The 25465-nt window shown below is 46.1% G+C and overlaps 1 protein-coding gene across 1 annotated transcript in view; it reads right to left on the reverse strand.

Annotated features, from left to right (window-relative positions):
- The window catches only part of LOC116986998 (polymeric immunoglobulin receptor-like), a 76829-nt gene that overhangs the window by 23230 nt on the left and 28134 nt on the right, over positions 1-25465 (reverse strand). The window contains exons 5-6 of the mRNA XM_033042881.1: positions 8895-9215; positions 5378-5385 (exon numbers count right to left, since the gene is read on the reverse strand). Coding sequence (XP_032898772.1) covers positions 5378-5385; positions 8895-9215 — 329 coding nt within the window. The remainder of the gene's footprint in view (positions 1-5377; positions 5386-8894; positions 9216-25465) is intronic.

The following is a 25465-nucleotide window of genomic DNA, read 5'->3' on the forward strand; positions in this document are numbered from 1 at the left end:
TAGATTCTATAGATGCACTGTATCCCACCATTGAGCCATCTATACCTCACGATGCCTCAAGAAAGCAGACAACATAATTAAGGACCTTTTTCATCCCGGCCGTCCCCTCTTCTCCCCTCTCCCATCAAGGCAGAAGATATAAAAGCTTGAAATTATACACTGCCAGTTTCAGGGACAGCTTCTTCAAACCTGTTGGATGTGATGTAAGAGACCTTTAGATAAATACATGGAGGTGCAGGGTTGGAGGGATATGGATTATGTGCAGGCAGATAAGGGTTTGTTCAGGGCAAGCACTCTCAGAGGGGGGGGGGGGGGGGGGGTGGCAATGAGGCAGATAAGGGTTTGTGCACGATCAGAGGGGGGGTGGGGGGGCAATGAGTGCCATTTGGCATGGGCCTCATGCCTGTCTGCTTCAAAGGGATCTTGATTTGGGGGCCTCTAAAATTAAGGGGCTTCTGCTTGAAATTCTAAAATTGAAATTGGCCTTGGCCTCGGCCTCGGCCTTGGCCTCAGTTCATCTGTGAAATGGCCTGGTTCCTGGCATTATGTTCGGCACGGATATTGTGGGCCCGAGGGCTTGTTCCTGTCATGTTTAGTTTAGTTTAGAGATACAGCATGGAAACATGCCCTTTGCCCCACTAAGTTCGCTCTGACCAGCAATCCCATACACTAGTTCTATCGTGCACCCTAGGTACAATTTACAGAAGCCAATTAACCTACAAACCTGCACGTCTTTGGAATGTGGGAGGAAACCAGAGCACCCAGAGAAAACCCACGCGGTCACAGGGAGAACGTACAATCTCCGTAGTCAGGATTGATCCCAGGTGTCTGGCAGCAACTCTACCGCTGTGTCACTGTGCCACCCTGCCTCAAGAAAGCAGCCAACATAATAAAGGACCTTTTTCACCGCAGTCATCCCCTCCAATCCCTCTTTTATCCATGATAACAATGAAGCATATATTTCCACTTTGCACAACGACTAGACTATATCAAAAATATTTTTAGCACTAATTGTTAGTTTACATTTTGAAGGTTTTTGTTAGTTAGTTAGCTAGTTAAGTTTATTGTCACTCATATGTCTCTCAGCTCTTCCTCTTCATTGCAAAATAACGTTTAAGTAGAAACGTTATGAGAAACATAAATGAGGAAGAAGTCAGCAAGACATTGTGTATGAAACCACAATGATCTTGCAGATTAACTCTCGAGTTTCAAATTTTCCCAGCACATTTCAAACATAAATTAATGTTCATAGAGTAATGAAAATGGTGAAAAGAGTCAAAATCCTGGCACGAGTGAGGAATATTTGGTAATACGGTCATCAGGTCATAAGTAATATGGCCCATCAAGTCTACCCTGCCATTCAATCATGGCTCATCTATCTCTCCCTCCTAACCCCATTCTCCTGCCTTCTCTCCATAACCCCTTTGATTGCAGCAGGATCTGGATCGATTGACCTGGTAGCTGGAGCATTGGTTGATGGAATTTAATACAGAGAAGTGTGAGGTGTTGCATTTTGGAACAAGGACAGGACCTACACAGTAAATGGCAGGCCTCTTGGTAGTGTTGTCGAGCAGAGGGGTGATCTGAAAGAGGTGTAAAAGATCATGAGAGGAATAGATTGGGTAGATGCACAAAGCCTTTTGCCCAGAGTAGGGAAATCGAGGACCAGAGGACAGGTTCAAGGTGAAGGGGAAAAGATTTAATAGGAATCTGAGGGGTAACTTTTTCACGCAAAGGGTGGTGGGTATATCCAATCCAATCCAACTTTATTTGTTAAGCACTTTAAAACAACCAATGTTGACCAAAGTGCTGTCCAGAAGAATAAACAAGACATCATAAACAGACAACATAACAGAACATAATATAACCGCTCACATAAGGCGCAAAAATTACATATGAAATACAACAATAAATTAAAAGACATAAAACATGAGTAAAAATAATAGCCACGCAATAAAAGCAATCAAAATAAGAAATTAAATCAAGTAAATAAAGTCGACATCTTACTGGGTATCAAAGGCCACGGAGAAGAGATGGGTTTTAAGAAGTGATTTAAAAACAGACAGAGAAGAGGCCTGTTTAATGTGGAGAGACAGATCGTTCCATAATTTGGGTGCCGACACAGCAAAGGCACGGTCCCCTCTGAGCTTCCGCTTAGTTTTAGGCCCACTCAGGAGCAGCTGATTATCTGACCTGAGAGAGCGGGCGGGTGTATAAGGGTGTAGAAGCTCAGGTAGGTAGGGCGGGGCAAGACCATTTAGGGATTTAAAAGCAAATAAAATAATTTTAAAATGGATCCTAAACTGAATAGGCAACCAGTGGAGTGAGGCTAAAATGTGCGAAATGTGCTCATGTTTACGTGTGCCAGTTAAAAGACGTACAGCTGCATTCTGTACCATCTGGAGACGGGCGATGGAGGACCCACTAACCCCCACATACAGTGCATTGCAGTAATCCAACCGAGTGGTAACAAAGGCGTGGATTACCGTCTCAAAGTGCTGCCTTGACAGAATATGGAACAAGATGCCAGAGGAGGTAGTTGAGGCTGGGACTATCCAATCGTTTAAGAAGTTTAAGTTACACAGATACATGGATAGGCCAAGTTTGGAGAGATATGGACCAAGCACAGGCAAGTGGGACTAGTGTAGCTGGGACATTGTTGGCGGGTGTGGGCCAGTTTGGCCGAAGGGCCTGTTTCCACACTGTATCACTCTAGGACTCTATGACATTCTGACCATGCTCTCATTTCACTCCTGCCATTGGGTAGAAGGTACATGAGCCTGAAAACTATGACCTCCAGGTTCAAGAACAGCTTCTCAGCAGCAACAATTAGGCTTTTGAACACTGCACACTAACCTCAACTATCAAGTATGGGCAGTCTTTGGTTGCACCAAAGACATCAGTTATTTTTTGTCCTTATTGGACTTATTAACTAATTCATTTTTGTACATTATATATTAAGTGTGTGCATTGTGTATACAAGCACAATGAGGGGAATAGATAGAGTATGTGTTGGAAGGAACTGCAGATGCTCATTCAAACCGAAGATAGACTCAAAAACCTAGTTACTCATTGGGTGAGGCAGCATCTTTGGAGTAAAGGAATAGGTGATGTTTTGAGTCGAGACCTTTCTTCAGACAGAGTTAGGGGAAAGGGAAACAAGGGTAACAAGGGAAACAAGTCTCTTACCTAGAGTAGGGGAATCAAGACCCAGGGGACAAGGCTTCAGGAGAAAACAAAAAGATTTAATAGGATCCTGAGGGGCATCATTTTTTTACACAGTGAGTTGTGGGTGTATGGAATGAGCTAACTGATGAGGTATTTGAGGCAGGTGCTACAAAAATATTTTAAAGGCATTTGGACAGTTACATAAATTGGACTGGTTTAGGAGGAGATGGACCAAACGCTGGCAGGAGGAACTAGAGTAGATGGGGCATCTTAGTTGACGTGGACAAGTTGGGCTGAAGGGCCTGTTTCCGTGCTGTACATTTCCATAAATCTGCAGATTCGTTGTGCTACTGAAACAAAGCAATATATTTCCTCTGTCGGTACATATGACAATCAAGCACTCTTGACGCTTGCGTTTAACAATACAAAATCAACCAAATGTCCTCGACATGGATTCAGCTCCAGCGCGTAAAAAAAGTTGAGAAGAATATACCTTGCATTATATTTGTTTTGAGTACTGTTGATATCAATCTTGTAATTTGAGATAGTGTGGTTGTCATTGGTTCTGTTATAAAAATATATGTTATTGTTAATGTTTAATGTTTTAGGTGTCATTCATAATGTCACTGTATGTCATATTGCAATTGCGGGCGGAGCACCAAGGCAAATTCCTTGTATGTGAATACTTGGTCAATAAATCTATTCATTCATAAACCTATTCATTCATTCATTCAGTCATTCATTCATTCATTCATTCATTCATTCATTCATTCATTCATTCATTCATTCATTCATCATTCATTCATCATTCCTTCATAAGTTCATTCAAGTTCTGTTGAGGCAAGGAAATAAAATTAAGTCTCAGCTGTTTTCACATGCAGTGACTAAAGAGAACAAGATTGTCAGATGGAACCCATTGCTTTGAGTAAAGTGCCAATTAGTTTGAGAGATACGGTGACTTTCCTTCAGTGGAATTGGACGTCTTAGTTGAGTTTAGTTTAGTTTAGAGATACAGCATGGAAACAGGACCTTTGGCCCACCTAGTTCACACCAACAAGCTATCTCCTCCGCACACCAGCACTATCCTGCATACACTAGGGTAAATTTACAATTTTACCGAAGCCAATTAACCTACAAACGTGTATGTCTTTGGACTGTGGGAAGAAACCAAAGATCTCAGAGAAAACCCACTTGGTCATGCAGAGAACATGCAAACTGTGTACAGCCAGCACCCGTAGTCAGGATCGAACCCACATCCCTGGCGCTGAAATGAAGGCAGCAACTCCACTGCTGTACACCCGTACATCCTATGTATCATTTATATTTTTGTGTGTCTACGTGTATGTGCCTGTGATGTTGCCACAAGCGTGATTTTCATTGTACCTGCACCTCACCATACCATATAACCATATAACAATTACAGCACGGAAAACAGGCCATCTCGGCCCTTCAAGTCCGTGCCGAACACTTATTTTCCCCTAGTCCCATCTACCTGCACTCAGACCATAACCCTCCATTCCTTTCCCGTCCATATACCAATCCAATTTATTGTTAAATGATAAAATCGAACCTGCGTTCACCACTTTATCCTCATTCCACACAGCTACCACTCTGAGTAAAGATGTTCCCCCTCATGTTACCCCTAATCTTCTGTCCCTTAATTCTCGTCATGTCCTCTTGTATACGTGCATATAAGAATAAGCCAGACTGTTCAGCAAAGTATATTACAATGATGTTCTCATGAGATAAAGTACTTCCAGAACAATTGATCTGATGGGATGTCATAGCTTATAGTTTCCCTCTTCTAAATATTCTTCACAGTTAAAACCATGAGGCATTTCCAGGATTGAATACAATTTATTCCTCATGACTGCAATGTCATGCTACCCAACACAAAATAATAAGTCATTGCTATAAAGGCTAGCAACATTGTTTAGATGGCACCTTTACTGAGTGAATATTGTGTAAACTAAGTTAATAATTTTAGCAGAAGAAAAATTAATTCTGTGCAGTCTATTATGGAAGCAAAATGAAAAACACTTTGTCAATGCCCTTTATGGGCGACTATTTGCATACCTTGGGTTAGCAAGCAAAGAATTTCACTGTGACTTGTCACATGTGACAATAAAGTATTAATTAATTAATTAATTAATTCAAAATAATAATGATCATTTGGTCTTGTTGGAGAGTGTTTCTCAGTCACTATGACCAGTGGATCTTCATTCTGCCTTCTACGGCAAGCTGTGAGGTTTCGGTTCATTGGGTCCCTGCAAAAAAAAATGTTGAAGTCATCAGATTAATTGACTCCGGGAATTGTGCTTTATTTCACAAGGCCACTAACAACAGAATTCTGCTTCCAATTAGCACAGTGATGCAGCTAATAGAGCTGCTGCCTCACAGCGTCCAAGAATTTGCTTGGATTTTGACTTTGATGCTATTTGTGTGGAGTTTACATGTTATCGCTGTAGCCATGTGGGTTTCCTCCGCGAGCTCCGCTTTCCTCCCACATCCCAAAGACTTGTGGGTTTACAGGTTAATTGGCCAGTGTGAATTTCCCCGAGTGAGTTGTGAGTTGGGATGAGAGAATGGGATAACATCGAACTAATGCGTACGGGTGATCAATGGCCTGATCGGCACAAAGTGCTGGAGTAACCCAGCGAGTCTGGCAAGATCCCTGGAGAAAAAGGATGGGTGACATTTCAGGTAAGGACCCTTCTTCAAACTGAAAGTAGAGGGGAGGGAACTGGGGTTCTGGTAAGATGGTCTGCATGGTCATAGTGGGCCAAAGGGCCTGTTTCCATGCTGTATTTCTCTGATTCAATGACACTACAACATCTACATCAAGCACTTCAGTTCATTCTGCACACAAACATCTTGTCAAGACCTATTGATATCATCTTCGTAGAGCATTGGTTTGGCCTGTATTTGTGAAATACTTTATCTAAACACTTTTCATTTGTTATATTTTATCAGCATGTTTGAAGGTATTAATGGACAGCATTTGGAAGCATTCAGCGATTCTGATGATCTCCGCAAAACATACCTTCCTTATACTTGTGAACAATGAGACTGAGATACTGCAGATCCCAAGCAGAGCGAAGTACAGCCAGCGTCCCACATTCCATATCATGTAACTGAGCAAAGGGGGAAAGATACAGAATCAGTGGGAGGAAACAGACTAGTTCGTGTTGGAAACATTCATATCCTGATTGCTGTGAAATCTCTGCATGGAGCAGGATACAGCAACAGAGCCCAGGGAGTTCAGCTGGGAAATTCCACCGTCTAGGGTCTCGACCGAAAACCTCACCTATCCATGTTCTTCAGAGATGCTGCCTGACTCGCTGAGGTATTCCAGCATTTTGAGTCTAGCGTTGATAAAGTTAGATAAGAAAAGATGGGAGAAGTGACGAGTGGTATGTAAACACCAGCATGGGACCAGTTCAGTTGATCTTTTCCGTGCCTTAAATCCTATGTGATCAGATGCAAGTCTGATTAAAGAAAGTTGGAAGGTCTCCAATGAAGTAGATGGGAGGTCAGGATCGCTCTCTAGCTGGTGAGGGGATGGTTCAGTTGCCTGATAACTGCTGGGAAGGAAATGTCCCTGACTCTGCAGGTGTGCGTTTTCAAACCTCAACCCTACCGCTGCAACACCATGCCACTCTCGACAACCTAGCCTTAGTCCAGTACTTTGTGTTGTACTCAAGGTTCCAGCAGCCAGCCAGGTTAATTCCCGGGATGGCGGGTCTGTCATATGATGAAAGAATGGAGCGACTGGGCTTGTATTCACTGGAATTTAGAAGGATGAGAGGATATCTTATAGACACAAATAAAGTTATTAAGGGATTGGACACGCGAGATGTAGGAAACATGTTCCCGATGTTGGGGGTGTCCAGAACCAGGGGCCACAGTTTAAGAATAAGCGGTAGGCCATTTAGAACTGAGATGAGGAAAAACTTTTCACCCAGAGAGTTGTGAATCTGTGGAATTCTTTGCCTCAGAAGGCAGTGCAGGCCGATTCACTGGATACATTCAAAAGAGAGTTAGATAGAGTTCTTAGGGCTAGCGAAATCAAGGGATATGGGGGCAAGGCAGGAACGGGTTACTAATTGTGGATGATCAGCCATGAATGGTGGCGCTGGCTCGATGGGCTGCATGGCCTACTCCTGCACCTATTGTCTATCTATCTATGTATCTATGTATGTATCACCAGTTCCTTGTGTCTCCACCTCTCATATTGAAAAGCAAGGCCAATCAAAACATGAGCAAGGGAAAATTATACCTGTTAGAAATAATGGGCGCATGATCATTGTTTTCGGATGTTACTTTTGTAGTTGAAGTAAATGCTACTGTTGTTGTAGACGATCCTGGATTAGATTTATGTTCTGTTGAGAAAAGGAAATAAAAGACAATTAAAGATAGACAAAATATGCTGGAGTAACTCAGCGGGACAGGCAGCATCTCTGGAGAGAAGGAATGGGTGAAGTTTCGGGTCTAAGGATGAGTCTCGGGCCGAAACGTCACCCATTCCTTCCCTCCAGAGACGCTGCCTGTCCCGCTGAGTTACTCCAGCATTTCAAGTTCAAGTTCAAGTTCACATTTATTGTCACGTGCACCAATTTAGGTACAGTGATATTTGAGTTATCATACAGCCATACAAGTTTAAAAACATAACGCAATACACAATAGTTTTAACATAAACATCCACCACAGTGGAATCATCATTCCTCACTGTGATGGAAGGCAACAAAGTTCAGTCATCTTCCTCCTTTGTTTACCCGTGGTGGTCGGGGCCTTGAACCCTCAGCACTGCCTCTGCCGACGGCCCGATGTTCAAGCTCTCTTGTCGGGACGATGGAGACACCGGCGTCGGGGCGGAACGGAAACACTCCGCGGCATGAAGCTGCCAAGACGCCCTTTTCTTACCGGAGACCGCGGCTTCACGGTGTAAAAGTTCACAAGCCCCGCGGTCGGAGCACTTCCACGGAGATCCTCGACAAAGGATCGCAGCTCCGCGATGTTAAAGTCTGCGCCGCCCTTGCGGCTTGAAGCTCCAGGCCGGTCTCCAGGAAAGGCCGCATCCATCCAGTTGTTACGGCGCGGGGAGGGGACGGAGACGTGACACGGGGAAAGATCACACCTCTGTTGCGGTAAGTGACTGAAAACGGGTTCCCCCTATTCCCCCCCCCCCCCCTTGACCCCCCACATTATAAAACACCGAGAATCATTGAAACATACATTTTAGACACACTAAAAATAACGAAAAAGTTGAAATAACACACAGGCTTTGGCGAGGCTGCAATCTCGGCGCCTCCCAGTGAAGCATCTATATTCTCTATAGATTTTGTGTCTATCTTCGATTGAACCAGCATCTGCAGCTCTTTCCTCCACAATAAAAGACATTTATTCTGTTTGCCGTTTGATCATTATTCAAGATCCAGGGGCGTCATCTGCACACTCCCAGGAGGGGTAAGAACAGAATTCGGCCAAAGCGCAAAAATCCCGGCATTGATCCCTATGGTACATCATTAAGGGCGCAGCTGTAGAATTTCTGCCTTACAGCGCCAGGGACCCCGGTTCGATCATGACCACGGGTACTTGTCTGTCTGGAGTTTGTACATTCTCCCCGTGACCTGCGTGGGTTTTCTCTGAAAACTTCGGGTTCCCCCCACACTCCAAAGACGTACAGGTTTACAGGTTAATTGGCTTGGTATAAATGTAAAACGTACCATCAGATACTTGGAGCTGAACGTTAAACATTGGATCGCAGCCATATGTAGTAATTCCACAGCTGTACCGTCCGGTATCTTTAGAGTGAAGATCCTCCACAGTCACAGTAAATATTCTTCGTTCCGGGTCATCTGTGATTGACCCTCTTCCCCTCCGTCTGTGTTGCCCATTTGTTTCCACTACAACTGAACAGCAGCGAGTCCACCCATGACACCAGTATTTTGTGTGTGAGCGGTACTGTGATTCATAGTGACAATCGATTGTGATATTTTTTCCCACAACTCCTCTTACAGGTGTCTCTGCCCGCAGGGCACCTGAAACTGAGAGGAAAAATCTTCAGAAAATTTACAGGACAAATCTACTTAACACAGCGTTTGCTGGCCCACCCACTCTTACCCTAACCAACGATGGGCCGAATGGACCAACCCCTGTCTGGACATTCACTTACCCTTGAGCCAAACACAAAGTGCCGGTGTAACTCAGCAGATCTGGCAGCATCTGTGGAGGGAATGGACACGTGACGTGTCGGGATGGAACCCTTCTTCAGACTGATTAAAGTAGGGCGGGGAAAGCTGGAAGAGAGGTGGAGATGGGATAAAGCCGGGCAAGTGACAGGTGGAAGGTAGACACAAAATGCTGGAGTAACTCAGCGGGACGGGCAGCACAACAAGTGTTTGGTGGATACAGATGAGGGGGGAATTTTGACTGGATCACGAGTGGACAAAGACTGGAGGTGAAAAGCGGTCAAAAGGTTGTCAGATAAGGAGAGAAGAGAACCAACATGTAAAGTCAGAGGGAGGGGTATATTTGGCAGTGGACAGGGTGGAAAGGGAAGAAGAGGCATGGGTTAAATGGTGCACAGAAAAGTGAGAGAGGGTAGGGGGGTGTGGAACGTAAAATTGGAAAATTTAATGATCATAAGATATTTTTCTATTGATTGAATTGATTGAAAAATACAGCATGGAAAGACGCCCTTTGGCCCACCGAGTCCTCTTCACACTAAAGATAGACACAAGGTGCTGGAGTAACTCAGCGGGTCAGGCAGCATGTCTGGAGAAATAGAATGCGTGATGTTTCGGGATTGGGACCCTTCTTCAGACACCCTTCTAAGTTACTCCAGCACTTTGTTTCTATCTTTGGTACAAACCAGCACCTGCAGTTCTTTGGTCCTAACTGTTTACACTAGTTGGGCAGCACAGTAGCACAGCAGAAGAGGAGTGGCTGCCTTACAGCGCCAAGGACCCGGGTTTGATCCTGACTATGGATGCTGCCTGTACAGAATTTGTACGTTCTCCCTGTGACCGCATGGGTTTCCTCTGTGTGCTCTAGTTTCCTCCCACAATCCAAACATGAGTAGGTTTGTAAGTTAATTGGCTTCTGTAAATTACCCCAAGGGTGTAGGATAGAACTGGTGCACGGGTAATCGTTGGTCGGCTTGGACATAATGGGCCGAAGGGCCTGTTCCAGGCTGTATCTCTAAAACTAACTAATTGTCATATTGCATTTAATGAGCTGTGAGAATATTCCCCAAGGTCCTTCTGTTCCTCCACACTCCCTCAACATCCATTATTAATGTCTTTATTTAGACCTCTTTGTCAAATGTAATTCCTCTCACTTCTCTGGATTAAACTGTCCCACTTTTCTGCCCTTCTGATTTGTCCATCCATATATGCCTTGTGGTCAAAAGCCTTCTCCTCCCTGTCAACCATCCAGCTGACCTTTGCCTCATCTGCAGTGGACTTCACCACGCCCCCTACATTTATCTACATAGACGATTCTTGCTATTGAGGGAGTGCAGCGTAGGTTTACAAGGTTAAACCCCGGGATGGCGGGACTGTCATATGCTGAGAGAATGGAGCAGCTGTGCTTGTATACTCTGGAATTTAGGTTGAGAGGGAATCTTATTGAAACATGTAAGATTATTAAGGGTTTGGATACGCTAGAGGCAGGAAACATGTTCCCGATGTTGGGGGAGTCCAGAACGAGGGGCCACAGTTTAAGAATAAGGGGTAAGCCATTTAGAACGGAGACAAGGAAACACAGAGAGTTGTGAGTATGTGGAATTCTCTGCCCATTCTCTGGAAACGAAAGAGCTAGATAGGGCTCTTAAAGATAGCAGAGTCAGGGGATATGGGGAGAAGGCAGGAACGGGGTACTGATTGGGGATGATCAAGCATGATCACATTCAATAAACAATAGACAATAGACAATAGGTGGGAGTAGGCCAATTGGACCTTCGAGGACATTCAATGTGATCATGGCTGATCATCTCCGTTCGAAATGGCTTACCCCTTATTCTTAAACTGTGGCTCCTGGTTCTGGACTCCCCCAACATCAGGAACATGTTTCCTGCCTCTAGCATGTCCAAGCCCTTAATAATATTAAAATAATCTTACAATAATCTTACATGGCAGTGTTGGCTCAAAGGGCCGAATGGCCTACCCCTGTACCTATTGTCTATTGATGAGTACTGAGGCTTGTGGATCCCTACAACAACCTTATCCCCCAAATGCATGTATATCGTTGACCTGTTTTATGGAGGGTAAACCTTATTTGCCATCTTTCCCATCTATAAACTAGGGAATAGTCACCTACACTTCACGCTGCCTTGCAAGGCCACCAGCATAATCATGGAGCAGTTTCATCCCAGTCACTCCTTCTTTACCTGTCTACCATTAGGCACGAGGGACAGAAGTTTGAACCCAATGCTCTAGATTCAGAGATAGTTTTCTTCCCAATTGTCATCAGGCAACTGATCCATCCTCTCACTAGCTAGAGCGCAGTCCTGGCCTCCTATTTACCCCCTTGAACGATCAATAATTTGACCATTGGACTAAACTAAACTAAACTAGTAAAGCAATGATCCTAGATTACCGGAAATGATCTGGTGAATGAAGACAGTCAATGTTGGCCTTCACCTGCATCTGAGCATCAGTGATAACATTGAAAAAAAAAAATAACTTGGTAACAAGAAATTATTAATATTGCTTGCTGATGACATTGAGAAATACGCATAGTTGACGTCCAAGAACAAGAAGGAAATGGGTACATTGCAAGAGCAACCCACAGCCCAAGAGGAACTGAGACATCAAATAATTTAATATCTGAATTTTAAATAAGCGGAAGTGTTGTAAAATGGAGATAAGTGTTTTGGCATTATTGCTTGGCTGTTTTTAGTGAGTGCAAGCAAGCAATAAAACAATGTTTTATGAATAGAAAGGGTCCCTTTGCACTTTGACACTGTTACTTTAGTTTAGTTTAGTTTAAGATAGAGCATGGAAACTGGCCCTTCCGCCCAACGTGATCGTGCTGACCTAGTATCTTGTACACTAGGGACAATTTACATAGTCCTTATTCCCTATTTATAGAGGCCAATTAACCTACAAACCTGTGCGTCTTTGGGATGTGGGAGGAAACCAGAGGACTGGGTAAAATACCCATGCGGTCACAGGGAGAAAGTGCAAACTCCGTACAGACAGACCCCTTAGTTGGGATTGAACCCAGGTCTCTGGTACTGTAATGCACCGCTGTGCCACTGTCCCTCGTAATTGTCTCTGTTTTTCATTCACAATCGTTTGTGCTTTCAGATACATTGGCGGCCATGATTTATGTGTGGCACAGTGATAGAGACAGGAGGAGATTGGAAGACCACACTCTAATATTGAGACAAGAGATTGCAGATGCTGGAATCTGGAACAACAAACAGCACACTGGAAGGACTCAGTGGGTCATGGAGGTTTGAAGGCAAAAAAGTGTAAGTCGTTCTTTCAGATCGAGACCCTGCATCAGGACTGAGAGGGGACAGAGATGTTTGGCAGCATATAGATGTACTAAAGAGTGGGAGGGTCGGGGCTGGTTGAGGAAGATGGAACTGGATGAAGAGGATGTGTTTCATAGAGAATACACAAGCAGAACATGAGATGTTGATTGATAGTTCAAAACTCAATGGTACAAACATAACATTTTCCAATTTTGGGTTATTCACACCCTTTGGTGTTCTCCTCCCACACAATCCCACCTGCCGATTCTGATTCAACCTTTCCTGCCTCCCTTACTCAGTTCCAATACAGGGTCCTGACTGATTCCTGCGATGTCAGGACTGTCTTATGAAGAAAGACTGGATAGACTTGGTTTATACTCTCTAGAATTTAGGAGATTGAGAGGGGATCTTATAGAAACTTATAAAATTCTTAAGGGGTTGGACAGGCTAGATGCAGGAATATTGCTCCCGATGTTGGGGAAGTCCAGGACAAGGGGTCACAGTTTAAGGATAAGGGGGAAATCCTTTAAAACCGAGATGAGAAGAACTTTTTTCACACAGAGAGTGGTGAATCTCTGGAACTCTCTGCCACAGAGGGTAGTTGAGGCCAGTTCATTGGCTATATTTAAGAAGGAGTTAGATGTGGCCCTTGTGGCTAAGGGGATCAGAGGGTATGGAGAGAAGGCAGGTACGGGATACTGTGTTGGATGATCAGCCATGATCATATTGAATGGCGGTGCAGGCTCGAAGGGCCGAATGGCCTACTCCTGCACCTAATTTCTATGTTTCTATGTTTCTATGTCCTCTTCGCATTCACAGATGTTGGCTGACCCGCTGAGTTCTTCTTTCTTGATCCATGCCCCAATATTGTTCAGTTATCTTTACATCTGCAAGCATTTAACTATCTCCACTGCAGAAATGGTGCACAAGACCCAGATAAATTCTGATCACTAAAATGAAAATCAAAATAAAACTATGGAGGTTAAACAATCTGACACAAAAATAAAAAAATAATCAGGTGGTTAGGCTGCAACTCTGGGGGGGGGGGGGGGGGGGGGGGGGGGGGGGGGGGGGGGGGGGGGGGGGGAGATAGAGTTAGGTTTTAGGATCTCTGATGTGAAAGGATCTCTGATGTGAAAGCGTAACTCTTTTTCTCGGCACACCTGCTAAGTATTTCCAGCATATGTCAAGGAAGGAACTGCAGATGCTGGTTTACACTGAAGATAGACACAAAATGCTGGAGTAACTCAGAGGAACAGGCAGCATCTCTGGATAGAAGGTATGGGTGACATTTCGGGTCGAGACTTTTCTTCAGCCTGGCCCGCTGAGTTACTCCAGCACTTTGTGACTATCTCATACTTCCCGTAGAGTCTGGTCTCATGACCGTCCAAATCAAGCTGTTACTTACCGGGCAGGGAATAAATGAGCAGCATTGGAATCCACATAGTTTTATCCAAGGAGACCATGTTAGCACTGATCTGCTGCTCAGCTCTTAGTCCTCAGACTGAACGGTCTGACAAATATGGCATGTATTAAGAATGAGGAAGAAGGCAACAGGGAACCTGATTGTGAAACCAGAATGAGACTGATGTTAAAATCTGAAACTTTAGAATTTGAAGTTGTCTCAGTTAAATTTAAGGTACACAGAAATGCTGGAGAAACTCAGCGGCTGCAGCAGCATCTATGGAGCGAAGGAAATAGGCAACGTTTCGGGGCCGAAACCCTTCTTCAGACTGATAGGGGGTGGCGGGGAGAAGGAAGGAAAAAGGAGGAGCAGGAGCCCGAGGGCTGGGGGATGGGAGGAGACAGCCCGAGGGCTGAAGAAGGGGAGGAGACAGCAAGGGCTAACAAAATTGGGAGAATTCAATGTTCATGCCCGCAGGATGCAGACTCCCCAAGCGAAATAAAAGTAATCCAATTTTCATTGACTGATGAATATAGTCCAGCCTTTTATTTTTTTATCTTTTACTTTTGGAGATACAGTGTGGAAACAGGCCCTTCGGCCCACTGAGTCCGCACCGACCAGCAATCACCCCGTACACTAGCACCATTCTACACTCTAGAAACAGTTTACAATTTTTCTTACCAAAGTCAATCAACCTACAAACCTGTACGTCTTTGGGATGTGGGAGGAAACCGGAGCACCCGGAGGAAACCCATGCAGTCGCAAGGAGAATGTACAAACTCTACACAGACAGCACCCGTAGTCAGGATCGAATCTAGGTCTCAGGCGCTGTGAGGCAGCAGCTCTACCGCTGCTCCACTGTCCCACCCCTAACAGCCAAGTCAAGCCAAATTTATTGTGATGTGCACAAGAACAGCGAAGCACAGGTACAAAGAAAATCTTACTTATAGCAGTATCACAGGCACATATCAAAATAAAAGCTAAATTCAAAATATATTCACTCTTGGTGCTGTTAATGTCGCAGCAATTATTTGCATGCTTACTGCAGGTGCAGCTGTATGGAATGCCAGTAAACCAGACTACATAAAGCTTGGATAGGCACAAAATGCTGGAGTAACTCAGCAGGACAGGCAGCAACTCTGGAGTGAAGGAATCTCCAGAGATGTTGCCTGTCCTGCTGAGTTACTCCAGCATTGTGTGTCTATCTTTGATTAAAACCAGCATCTGTAGTTCCTTCTTATACAAAAAGCTTGGATTATATTTATCTCTGGGCTGAAGGCCTGCGCTAACTATCCTTCTCATATTCAACACAGTCTCCCATGTATTAGTCTTTCATCACACTGTCTTAGTTGCGAGTTGACACAAGTGGTACCCTGAGTGAAAGACTCGTGGTTGTGTACGAGATTGCAAGTGTATGATCAAGAGTTTTACTGAGTTCCCACGGGTATGACAGGTTTGCCGTTTACTTGTCATTTCTGCGATGTTCCAAGTTCGTCTCCCGAGTTACTCTTGAGCCAATCCTGATTGAAGGTTTGTTTTAATAAGCAACAGTGTTATGTTTTAATAAGCAACAGTGTTAAAGAAGATATCTCCATCCTGTGGCTTTGATTTAAAGATGGAATTCAGCGCGGCCGCATCTATTGATGTGACCTACAAAGGGGAAATGCGCACCATCCAGTGCCAGAGCAGTTATACTTATGATTTGTTTGAAACGTGTGAGGGAAGTGCCCTGTGAGAAAAGTGTGAGTCTTTGGCTCGAGAGTCTTCGGCGAGGAGGCTGAGGAGAGGAGACTACGCAAAACACTGCAGAGGGAGAGACGAAAGAAGGAGATGTCAGGCAAGCTGATTCAGTGTGATGCTTGCAGTATGTGGGAGGTCAAGGACACCGCTGGTGCCTCTGGCTGCTACAAATGCGAAAAGTGCATCCAGGTAGAGCTCCTGAAGGGCCGTGTTGGGGAACTGGAGAAGCAAGTGGATGACCTCCGGTTCGTCCGAGAAACGGAGTCGTTCCTTGACAAGTCCTACAGTACGATTGTTACACCTAAGGTACTGGAAGAGAGAAGGTGGGAGACAGTGAGAACGGGAGGGAAGCATGGAATGCCAACGTCCCCGGGGGTTGTACCTCTTGTGAACAGGTTCACCCACTTAGAAGCTGTCGGGACAGAAGAGGTGTTTACACTGGGCGGCGGACTGGCTTGTGATGCGTATAGGGCTGTTGAGCCAAAACCAAAAAGGCCTAAGGCAGGCAACGCCATTGTAGTAGGAGACTCCATTGTGAGAGGTACGGACAGGGGTTTCTGCGGCAACAGACGGGATGCGAGGATGGTGTGCTGCCTTCCTGGTGCCAGGATCCAGGATGTCACGGACAGAGTGCAGAAAATCCGCAAGGGCGAAGGTGAACATCCGGAAGTGGTAGTGCATGTCGGCACAAACGATGTCGGAAAGAAGGGGATGAATATTCTGCAGCGTGACTTTGGAGAGCTCGGAAAAATGCTGAAAAGCAGGACCTCCAGGGTTGTTATCTACGGTTTGCTTCCAGTTCCTCGTGCTGGCGAGAGCAGGAACAGGGAGATACGGGACCTGAACGTGTGGCCGAGGAACTGGTGCACGGGGCAGGGATTTAGATTCTTAGATCACTGGGATCTGTTTTGGGGTAAGGGGGAACTGTACAAAAGGGACGGATTGCATCTTAACAGGTGTGGGACCAGCATTCTGGCAGGCAGGTTTGCCACTGCTACACGGGTGGTTTTAAACTGAATAAGGGGGGTGGGGTGTCGAATGGGCTAGTGGAGGATGGAGTTAAAGGGAAAGGGTTTCTTAAATGTGTGAGCGTAGAGACAGAGGGGTGTAAAATGAGGGTAGAAGCAATAGGTAGCAAGGTGAAAAGTAAAAGTGGCAGGCCGGAAAATCCAGGGCAAAAATCAAAAAGGGCCACTTTTCAACAAAATTGTATAAGGGGTAAGAGTGTTGTAAAAACAAGCCTGAAGGCTTTGTGTCTCAATGCAAGGAGCATTCGTAATAAGGTGGATGAGTTGAATGTGCAGATAGCTATTAATGACTATGATATAGTTGGGATCACGGAGACATGGCTCCAGGGTGACCAAGGCTGGGAGCTGAACATCCAGGGATATTCAATATTCAGGAGGGATAGAGAGAAAGGAAAAGGAGGTGGGGTAGCGTTGCTGATTAGAGTGGAGATTAATGCAATGGAAAGGAAGGACATTAGTTTGCAGGATGTGGAATCGGTATGGGTAGAGCTGCGAAACACTAATGGGCAGAAAATGCTGGTGGGTGTTGTGTACAGGCCACCTAACAGTAGTAGTGAAGTTGGAGATGGTATCAAACAGGAAATTAGAAATGCGTGCGACAAAGGCAAAACCGTTATAATGGGTGACTTCAATCTACATATAGATTGGGTGAATCAAATTGGCAGGGGTGCTGAGGAAGAGGATTTTTTGGAATGTATGCGGGATAGTTATCTAAATCAACATGTAGAGGAACCAACGAGAGAGCAGGCTATTTTAGACTGGGTATTGAGTAATGAGGAAGGGTTAGTTAGCAGTCTTGTTGTACGTGCCCCCTTGGGCAAGAGTGCCTCAATAGGCCCGACTATGGGTGGACAAGAGGATGGGGACTGGACTTTGTGCCTTCCCCCACAGTGGGAATCACTGCGGGGGGATGTTTTGGTGTTGAATTTCTTTGAATACTGTGTTGTATTTTTATTAGTGTGCTGCATGGACATCAGAATTTCCCCTGAATAAGGGGATTAATAAAGTATTTATCTATCTATCTATCTATAATATGGTTGAGTTCTTCATTAGGATGGAGAGTGACATTGTTAATTCAGAAACAATGGTTCTGAACTTAAAGAAAGGTAACTTTGAGGGTATGAGACGTGAATTGGCCAAGATTGACTGGCAATTAATTCTAAAAGGGTTGACGGTGGATATGCAATGGAAGACATTTAAAGACTGCATGGATGAACTACAAAAATTGTTCATCCCAGTTTGGCAAAAGAATAAATCAGGGAAGGTAGTGCATCCGTGGATAACAAGGGAAATCAGGGATAGTATCAAAGCGAAGGATGATGCGTACAAATTAGCCAGAAAAAGCAGCATACCGGAGGACTGGGAGAAATTCAGAGACCAGCAGAGGAGGACAAAGGGCTTAATTAGGAAAGGAAAAATAGATTATGAAAGAAAACTGGCAGGGAACATAAAAACTGACTGCAAAAGTTTTTATAGATATGTGAAAAGAAAGAGATTAGTTAAAACAAATGTAGGTCCCTTGCAGTCAGAAACGGGTGAGTTGATCATGGGGAACAAGGATATGGCGGACCAATTGAATAACTACTTTGGTTCCGTCTTCACTAAGGAAGACATAAATAATCTGCCGGAAATAGCAGGGGACCGCGGGTCAAAGGAGTTGGAGGAATTGAGTGAAATCCAGGTTAGCCGGGAAGTGGTGTTGGGTAAATTAAATGGATTAAAGGCCGATAAATCCCCAGGGCCAGATAGGCTACATCCCAGAGTACTTAAGGAAGTAGCTCCTGAAATAGTGGATACATTAGTAATAATCTTTCAAAACTCTTTAGATTCTGGAGTAGTTCCTGAGGATTGGCGGGTAGCAAACGTAACCCCACTTTTTAAGAAGGGAGGGAGAGAGAAAACGGGGAATTACAGACCAGTTAGTCTAACATCGGTAGTGGGGAAACTGCTAGAGTCAGTTATTAAAGATGGGATAGCAGCACATTGGAAAGTGGTGAAATCATTGGACAAAGTCAGCATGGATTAACAAAAGGTAAATCATGTCTGACGAATCTTATAGAATTTTCGAGGATGTAACTAGTAGCGTGGATAGGGGAGAACCAGTGGATGTGGTGTATCTGGACTTCCAGAAGGCTTTCGACAAGGTCCCACATAAGAGATTAGTTTACAAACTTAAAGCACACGGCATTGGGGGTTCAGTATTGATGTGGATAGAGAACTGGCTGGCAAACAGGAAGCAAAGAGTAGGAGTAAACGGGTCCTTTTCACAATGGCAGGCAGTGACTAGTGGGGTACCGCAAGGCTCAGTGCTGGGACCCCAGCTATTTACAATATATATTAATGATCTGGATGAGGGAATTGAAGGCAATATCTCCAAGTTTGCGGATGACACGAAGCTGGGGGGCAGTGTTAGTTGTGAGGAGGATGCTAGGAGACTGCAAGGTGACTTGGATAGGCTGGGTGAGTGGGCAAATGTTTGGCAGATGCAGTATAATGTGGATAAATGTGAGGTTATCCATTTTGGTGGCAAAAACAGGAAAGCAGACTATTATCTAAATGGTGGCCGACTAGGAAAAGGGGAGATGCAGCGAGACCTGGGTGTCATGGTACACCAGTCATTGAAAGTGGGCATGCAGGTGCAGCAGGCAGTGAAGAAAGCGAATGGTATGTTAGCTTTCATAGCAAAAGGATTTGAGTATAGGAGCAGGGAGGTTCTACTGCAGTTGTACAGGGTCTTGGTGAGACCACACCTGGAGTATTGCGTACAGTTTTGGTCTCCAAATCTGAGGAAGGACATTATTGCCACAGAGGGAGTGCAGAGAAGGTTCACCAGACTGATTCCTGGGATGTCAGGACTGTCTTATGAAGAAAGACTGGATAGACTTGGTTTATACTCTCTAGAATTTAGGAGATTGAGAGGGGATCTTATAGAAACTTACAAAATTCTTAAGGGGTTGGACAGGCTAGATGCAGGAAGATTGCTCCCGATGTTGGGGAAGTCCAGGACAAGGGGTCACAGCTTAAGGATAAGGGAGAAATCCTTTAAAACCGAGATGAGAAGAACTTTTTTCACACAGAGAGTGGTGAATCTCTGGAACTCCCTGCCACAGAGGGTAGTCGAGGCCAGATCATTGGCTATATTTAAGAGGGAGTTAGATGTGGCCCTTGTGGCTAAGGGGATCAGAGGGTATGGAGAGAAGGCAGGTACGGGATACTGAGTTGGATGATCAGCCATGATCATATTGAATGGCGGTGCTGGCTCGAAGGGCCGAATGGCCTACTCCTGCACCTAATTTCTATGTTTCTATGTTTCTATGAAACACACAGGTTTGATATGTTTTAATTGAATTTACTGCCATGTCTACACACTGCGGGGAGACGGGAGATTAAATCTTTGAATGTGGATGGATGTGCACATCAGATTGTTGTGAGACGGAGCTCAGGGGTCGCCTCCTGAGCTGCTTTGGTGCCCAGGCGTGAGTTGAGGTGGAGAGAGGTTGGGGGGGGGGCGTCTTTAATCTGTCTGTGGTGACATGGCTCTTGGGTTAGACTGGGATCATTCTCTGCGGGATGATCTTAGTGCGGGAGACTAGAGTAGGAGAGGTGTACTGACTGTGTGGGCACTTTGGAAGTGATTGCCCACCAGTCTCAAAAGCCGCTGTGTCTCCCTGTCCCTGGGATAGCAGGGGGTGACCAAACAGCACAATACCCCCCTCCCCCTCCACGCCAACACGAAGGGCAACGATCCGAAGGTTTTAGCGTCAGGAACAGCGGGCAGGCGACAAAGAGTGGTGAATCTCTGGAATTCTGTGCCACAGTAGGTAGTTGAGGCCAGTTCATTGGCTATATTTAAGAGGGAGTTAGATGTGGCCCTTGTGGCTAAAGGTATCAGGGGGTATGGAGAGATGGCAGGCACAGGATACTGAGTTGGATGATCAGCCATGATCATATTGAATGGCGGTGCAGACTCGAAGGGCCGAATGGCCTACTCCTGCACCTATGTTCTATGTTTCTATGTTTCTATAAAGGAACTGCAGATGCTGGTTCAAACCGAAGATTGACTCAAAAACCTAGAGTTATTCATTGGGTGAGGCAACATCTTTGGAGTAAAGGAATAGGTGATGTTTTGAGTCGAGACCTTTCTTCAGACAAAGTTAGGGGAAAGGGAAACAAGGGTAACAAGGGAAACAAGTCTCTTACCTAGAGTAGGGGAATCAAGACACAGGGGACAAGGCTTCAGGTGAAAGCGAAAAGATTTAATAGGATCCTGAGGGGCATCATTTTTTTACACAGTGAGTTGTGGGTGTATGGAATGAACTAACTGCTGAGGTATTTGAGGCAGGTGCTACAAAAACATATTAAAGGCATTTGGACAGTTACATGAATTGGACTGGTTTAGTAGGAGATGGACCAAACGCTGGCAGGAGGAACTAGAGTAGATGGGGCATCTTAGTTGACGTGGACAAGTTGGGCTGAAGGGTCTGTTTCCGTGCTGTACATCTCTATAAATCTGCAGATTCGTTGTGCTACTGAAACAAAGCAATATATTTCCCCTCTGTCGGTACATATGACAATCAAGCACTCTTGACGCTTGCGTTTAACAATACAAAATCGACCAAATGTCCTCGACATGGATTCAGTTCCAGCTCGTAAAAAAAGTTATGAGAAGAATATACCTTGCACTATATTTGTTTTGAGTACTGTTGATATCAAACTTGTAATTGGAGATAGTGTGGTTGTCATTGGTTCTGTTATAAAAATATATGTTATTGTTAATGTTTAATGTTTTAGGTGTCACTCCTAATGTCACTGTATGTCACATTGCACTTGTGGGTGGAGCACCAAGGCAAATTCCTTGTATGTGAATACTTGGTCAATAAACCTATTCATTCATAAACCTATTCATTCATTCATTCATCATTCCTTCATAAGTTGATTCAAGTTCTGTTGAGGCAATGAAATAAGATTAAGTCTCAGCTGTTTTCACATGCAGTGACTAAAGAGAACAAGATTGTTAGATGGAACCCATTGCTTTGAGTAAAGTGCCAATTAGCTTGAGAGATACGGTGACTTTCCTTCAGTGGAATTGGACGTCTTAGTTGAGTTCAGTTTAGTTTAGAGATACAACATGGAAACAGGACCTTTGGCCCACCTAGTTCACGCCAACCAGCGACCCCCCCCCCCCCCCCCCCCCCCCCCCCCCCCCCCCCCCCCCCCCGCACACCAGCACTATCCTGCATAAACTAGGGCCAATTTACAATTTTACCAAAGCCAATTAACCTACAAACGTGTATGTCTTTGGACTGTGGGAAGAAACCAAAGATCTCAGAGAAAACCCACTTGGTCATGCAGAGAACATGCAAACTGTGTACAGCCAGCACCCGTAGTCAGTATCGAACCCACATCTCTGGCGCTGAAATGAAGGCAGCAACTCCACTGCTGTACACCCGTACACCCTATGTATCATTTATATTTTTGTGTGTCTACGTGTATGTGCCTATGATGTTGCCACAAGCGTGATTTTCATTGTACCTGCACCTCACCATACCATATAACCATATAACAATTACAGCACGGAAAACAGGCCATCTCGGCCTTTCAAGTCCGTGCCTGTAAAGGAGTGATAGCTGACACACTGTAACCTTTACTGGTAGTTTATTATAGCACATGGCACACACGTCCCAGCACTGACTGCATCCAGCCTTCAGGCGTACTGGGACCTAGTGGGAGGAACAAAGGGAGGATACTACAGTTATACTAATATGATGGGGCGTGGTTAGTGGTGATGAGGTAACTACATTATAGGTTGCATGCATAACCCATCTACATCCTTCCCCTTACGATTTAAACAAGTTACAACAGTGGCAGGTTTATTATACAGAACCTGCAAAGCTAAGCATACTCTCCGTAGCGAGCCGGAGGTTTTACAATCCGACCCGAGCGAGTGCGCACAGCACCTTCACCCTCCCCACCTGAAAGAATAGGAGGAGGGACAGGAACAGAAACAGGAGGTGGAGAGAAGGTGGGTGGAGAACCCAGCTTGGAGGGGGAACGGAGAGGCACAGGTGAGCCAGGTGAAACAGTAGGGGTAGAACGAGAGGAAGTGGGAGAGAGAGAAGACCTTGCAGGGGACAACAGAGCCTGTGGAGCAAACCCGGGAGGAGCAGGGGGGGGGGGGGGGGGGGGTACCCGGGGCAAAAGGATCGACCGTGGCATGCAGGGAGCAGAGGGTACGATAGTGGAGGAAGGCTCGACACGCGATGGAGGGGTATACGGAATCGCAGGAGGTGGTTTGGGCTCGTTAACCGCCAACAGGTGCTGGCGGCTGCGTCGGTATACGGTCCCTTCGAAATCCACGAGGTAGGACCGTGGCGCGCTGTCAAACCTGACAACGGTGGCAAGTCGGGAATAGCCGGTGGGCGTCTGCAAACGGACGACCTGTCCAGGCATCAGTGGCGAAAGAGGGCGGCAGGATTTGTCGTGCGAGCGGCGCTGGATCTCGTGCTTCTGGGCAATACGTTGTTTGACATCAGCAGGCTGCCGGACTTTGGGCATCAGGGACTGCTGGGCAATAGGCATCGGAGGGCGGACAACACGGGACATGAGTCGTTGGGCAGGGGACCCCATGGTACTGTCTCTGGAAATGTTCCGAAGATTCAGGAGACCCTGATAGAAATCCCCGTTCGAGAGGCGGGTCTGTTCAAGCAGGTGCTTTGCGCTGCGGACCGCCCGTTCAGCTAGACCGTTGCTCTGAGGGTACTCTGGGCTGCTGGTGAAATGATTAAAGTTCCACTTTGCAGCAAACGCTCGAAACCCGGCGCTGGTGAACTGGCGTCCGTTGTCTGTCTGCAGCCGGATAGGGGAACCAAACGTGGCAAAGTGACGGCGAAGCTTGCTGATCACCATCTCGGAGGTGATGGCAGGGAGGAGATCCACCTCGAACCAATTCGAGTAAGAGTCTACTAGCACAAGGTATTGCCTCCGCGCCAGTCGAAAATATCGGCAGCCAGAGAGGACCAGGGCATGTCAGGGGCAGGCTGCTGCAAAAGCGGCTGTCTTTGCTGATGCGGGGCAAGAGAGTTACAGTCCGGACAGGAATCCACCCTGGCCTGGATGTACTTAGCCATGGCCAGCCAGTAGTACTGTTCCTGGGCATGCGAGATAGTGGCATCTGCCCCGGGATGCCCCATGTGGGCTGCGTCGAAATACAAGCCATGCAGCGAAGCAGGGACTACAACTTTGTGTCCTTTGATAATAATGCCGTCCCGGAGGACCAACTCATCGCGGACTAAAAAATAGGGGTGAATGCTGGCAGGCAACGAATTCCGTTTGGTGGGCCACCCGCGCTTGATGACAGCAGCAAGCTGCTGCAGGTCGGGGTCGTTCGCGGTATGTGCAACCAAGCACTGCAGTTGCTGGGAAGGGATGAAGTTAACGTTTAGTACCTGTAAGTCCGACTGCTCGAAGGGGTGCCGGTCGCAGGAGGTCCGGGGGGCCCGACAGTGCATCAGCCACATGCATCTCGGTGCCCCTCTTATATACGATTTTAAAGTCAAAGCGCTGTAGCTGCAGCATCATCCGCTGTAGCCTGGCAGGGGCGCAGTGTATAGGTTTGTTCAGTATCGTTACCAGTGGCTGGTGATCCGTCTCAACGGTGAACTGGTGCCAAATAGGAAGTCCTTAAACTTCGAACACGCGAAAACCACCGCCAGCAGCTCCTTCTCTATCTGTGCATAACGCTGCTCTGTGTCCGTCATGGTCCTAGAGGCATAGGAGATGGGCAGCAGCGAGTCATCAGCGTGGGGTTGCAGGCAGGCAGCACCCAGTCCAAATCGAGAGGCGTCGCAAGTGACCACGATCGGGCGCAGATCAAAGAACTTCAGGGTAGGTGTGCTGACCAGCCTCGTCTTTAGCAGGTCGAACGCCTGCTGGTGGTGTGGAAACCATGCCCAGGCAATGTCCTTTTTAGTGAGCTGTCTCAGGGGTGCGCTCAATTCACTGAGGTCGGGGATAAACTTCCCAGGTAGTTTACCATACCCAGGAAACGCTGCAGACTGACAACGTCTGTCGGGGCGGGCAGCTCTGAGATGGCGCTGGTCTTTTGCGGGTCTGGCTTAACCCTTGGGCCGTGAAAATGTGGCCAACGTATGTGACCTCAGGCACCGGAACTTGCACTTTGACCGATTAAGCTTCAAATTATCTGCCGAGCACGGTCCAAAATCCGTCGGAGGTTGCGGTCATGTTCGGCCACATCCCTCCCATAGACCAGTATGTCGTCCACAATGATCGCGCAGGGCAGACCTGCAAAACAATGTTCCATAGAACGCTGAAATACCTCGCTGGCGGAGTTGATGCCGAACGGCATCCGCAAGAACTTAAACCTGCCGAAGGGCGTGCTGAACGTGGTCAGGTCCGTGGAGCGTTTGTCCAGGGGTATCTGCCAGAACGAACTCTGGCATCGAGGACGGAGAACACTGTGGCTTGTCCCACTGGGGCGAAATCTTCGACAGTCCTCATGGGGTAGTGGGGCCGTTTAATCGCCATATCAAGTCCTTGGGGTTGATGCATACCCGTATCTCATTTTTCCTTTCTTCAACGTGGCGACCATGGTGGAGACCCATTCGGTTGGATCGCTGA

The sequence above is a fragment of the Amblyraja radiata genome, chromosome 24, assembly GCF_010909765.2.
Source record: "Amblyraja radiata isolate CabotCenter1 chromosome 24, sAmbRad1.1.pri, whole genome shotgun sequence".
Classification (NCBI taxonomy): Eukaryota; Metazoa; Chordata; class Chondrichthyes; order Rajiformes; family Rajidae; genus Amblyraja; species Amblyraja radiata.